We start from the raw sequence: 2,944 nt of genomic DNA, 5'->3' as shown, positions 1-2,944 counted from the left end.
CCCCCCACCCCATTCAGCTGATGTTTACACTATTCCTTTGATGAAAAAGTTGTAGAAGCCAAAGATATTTGGATTTAGTCTGTTCCTTGTCCTCGCTCCATGGATTTATCATAACAAGAAAGTGATAGTCCTCTAACTCAGACCCAAACGATGTGAATCAAAGTTTTTGAAGTAGAACAGAGGCTCCAGCTTAATCTAATAAAGCTCCAATAAAGTTAAGGGCGAGTCCAGCTGAAGACAGCATGTTCTGTTCATAATCCACACCCACTGATATTTACAGCGTAGAAGCCGCAAACCTCTGCTCTGCTGTGACCATTAACTCATTTAAACTGTCACACATATCTATTAGAAAAAACTAACATTGCTGATTTTTCTAACGTTGCAACATACATTGAGATATGAAAAAATACAGGAATTTTTGTTATTTAGCTCACTKTTCTTACATTTTGCTAATTTTTATTCAATTTTATATTTAAAGGTTAAATAAATGTCAAATTTTAAATGCTATCCTCAGCAGCATTAGCAGAATTAGCAGCATTATCACACTGCTAACATGTCAAATTATAAATAAAACTGTCTTAGTTTCTGTTTCCGTCATACTTTAACTGTATTTTACATGTTTCCCTGATGTCCCCTGCAAATATGCGCATCTTCTTCGTTTTCATCAACATCCTCGTCATCTGTCKCCACAACTCAAGAATTCCCCAACACTTCTCTGAAAAATGTTGCCATTGTTGTCCCAGAAGTTCCACAACAAAATGAAAGTTTTRGCTTGTTTGACACAAAGCCACCCACTTCCACCGGAGGAATCAACCCGTCAAAATAAAAGGYGTAACATGCGACCGTTTAGTGCGATGRCTTACGGTTTARTGGTTTAGTCCCTAGATCACCTGCTACATCACTGGACCTGCAGTGTACTATTGCACACATACATTGCTTTAGTGCACAGATTAATGTGATCACTTAGTCAGAATCCTTTTATTATTAATAACATTTCCATCCAATACAACATTCTTGGTTTCAATTAATCAATCARTCAACTTTATATCTGCAGGTAGATTTGAGTTGGCTTCCTTCCAAAAACAAGACATATGACATAGACACAACATGATTGAAAGTGACCAGGTGAACAATACCTAAGAATAGATAATGCTTCCATGTATCCATCCATYCATTATCTATAYCCATTTYTTCCTTTCYGGATCACGGGGGTCACTGGTGCTCATATCCAGTCACAGTGCGAGGGGCAGGGTACACCCTGGACAGGTCACAAGTCCATCACATAGATAATACTTCCCCATCTTAAAAATAMTATCAGGATAACAAGATAAAATGAGATAAAAAGATAAAATAAGATTAAAACCAATTACAACAAGATGAAAATAATGAGATAAGATGGGATTAAAGGCTTTTCAAGGAATTTTGAAAATRTGCTAAATCAAATAAAAAAGCTGATGGCACAGCAACAAAGATAGTTTTAAAACACTCCTTGTTACATTTTGGCACTAAGTATATGCGTCCTGTGTGCTTTAATTACAAWGTTTAAACAAGTTATTTTTCACATCTTTAACTTTTTGAGCAGTCTGTTTGAGCGACTCTGATATGAGCCATCTTCTTTTTTCCCATCTGTAGAATGAACTTTGGATGTGCATCAACTCTACACTCCCAGGTAAGACRTGTGAGCAGATAAAGACCAGCTATGATGAGCTTAAAAAGTTCCAGCTTTGGTGCCCTCCAGAGGTCCAATTATAAACAGCTGTCTTTTTTCTGAATCTGGTTTTACTGTTTGCACCAGGATAGATGGATGTGTTTGGCTGCTTTGTTTAATGTGAAATAGACACAGTTTTTAACTGGTTTGTAAAAGAAAACTGGACTGATGTTCATTCAAATAAAGAAATACTTGGACTCTTAAATCCTTGTGGATCAAAGGCCTGAATCCTGCTGCTTCTCCTGCCTGTCAGAGGTCTAATAGCCTCCAGATTGGAAGGCACTTTTTTGTACCTTTTGGACCTCCTAAGCCCCGGTGTGTCGACTGTCTCGGGAATCTGTAAAGGTTTAACTTGTTAACTTTTCCTCAGATGTCTGTGATGTTATCGATCCTCTGATGTTCAGCACCTTCTTCTGATTTATTCGGGTGGTGTAAACATTCTCCTCAGCCTACCAGCTTCAGTGACTGCACTGCTTTGAAAGCTCACCCACTTTGCAGAAATGAAACGTCACCAAAAACCCACATAATCTGCATATTTATGGCTTTTAATCAAGGCCCGTGTCAGTGTCCGTGTGTGAGGCCAGCCCACAGAGATGTTTGACTCTGTTTGGTTCTCGTGTTTGACTCTGCTCCAGGTGTTTCCAAGAAGTCTGAAGGCTGGGTTGGGCTCGGCTGCTGTGAGTTAGCCATCGCATCCGAGTGTCGAAGGGAATGCAAACAGGTGAGATGCCTTTTTACAGCTTTAACCAGACGTTTGTATGTGCTTTATAAAATGATACTCGTTGTACATTAAATCAGACGATGAGAATCCAACTGATACAGTATTTAGATGAAACTCTACCTGGTTTCATAAAACTAACAGGATTTTTGTGGATGAATATTCAAAATTTTACCCACTTTTGGCTTTTTGGAAAACCTCAATTTGGGGAAAGAAGTAAATTCTGATAGAACTGACAAGCTAATGGCTAGTCTGATACCAAAGTGGCTCGCTGTWGTTTTAAAATAGCTGTAATCTTGAACATGCTAATATTTAAAGCAGGGCTATTTAAATTGGCAAATGGTATGTATAAAAAAATTATTAGGTGTTTGAGGGCAAYAAGCAATAATGATCATTTACTGTCAAAAGACTACAGCGAACCATTACAGGTGCTGGTCATAAAATTAGAATATCATGAAAAAGTAGATTTATTTCAGTAATTCCATTTAAAAAGTGAAACTTGTATATTATATTCATAC

General features: G+C 37.7%; 1 protein-coding gene across 1 annotated transcript in view; it reads left to right on the top strand.

Moving 5' to 3' along the window:
- Window positions 1-2,944, top strand: part of reck (reversion-inducing-cysteine-rich protein with kazal motifs) — a 56,085-nt gene that overhangs the window by 31,214 nt on the left and 21,927 nt on the right. Inside the window, exons 4-5 of the mRNA XM_014010468.1 lie at window positions 1,633-1,669; window positions 2,344-2,429. Of these exons, the coding sequence (XP_013865922.1) occupies window positions 1,633-1,669; window positions 2,344-2,429 (123 nt within the window). The remainder of the gene's footprint in view (window positions 1-1,632; window positions 1,670-2,343; window positions 2,430-2,944) is intronic.

Source organism: Austrofundulus limnaeus, unplaced genomic scaffold (genome assembly GCF_001266775.1).
Source record: "Austrofundulus limnaeus strain Quisiro unplaced genomic scaffold, Austrofundulus_limnaeus-1.0 Scaffold69, whole genome shotgun sequence".
NCBI classification, from domain to species: Eukaryota; Metazoa; Chordata; class Actinopteri; order Cyprinodontiformes; family Rivulidae; genus Austrofundulus; species Austrofundulus limnaeus.
The sequence above is the reverse complement of the archived record's forward strand: the minus strand, read 5'-3'. Positions and strand labels throughout refer to the sequence as shown.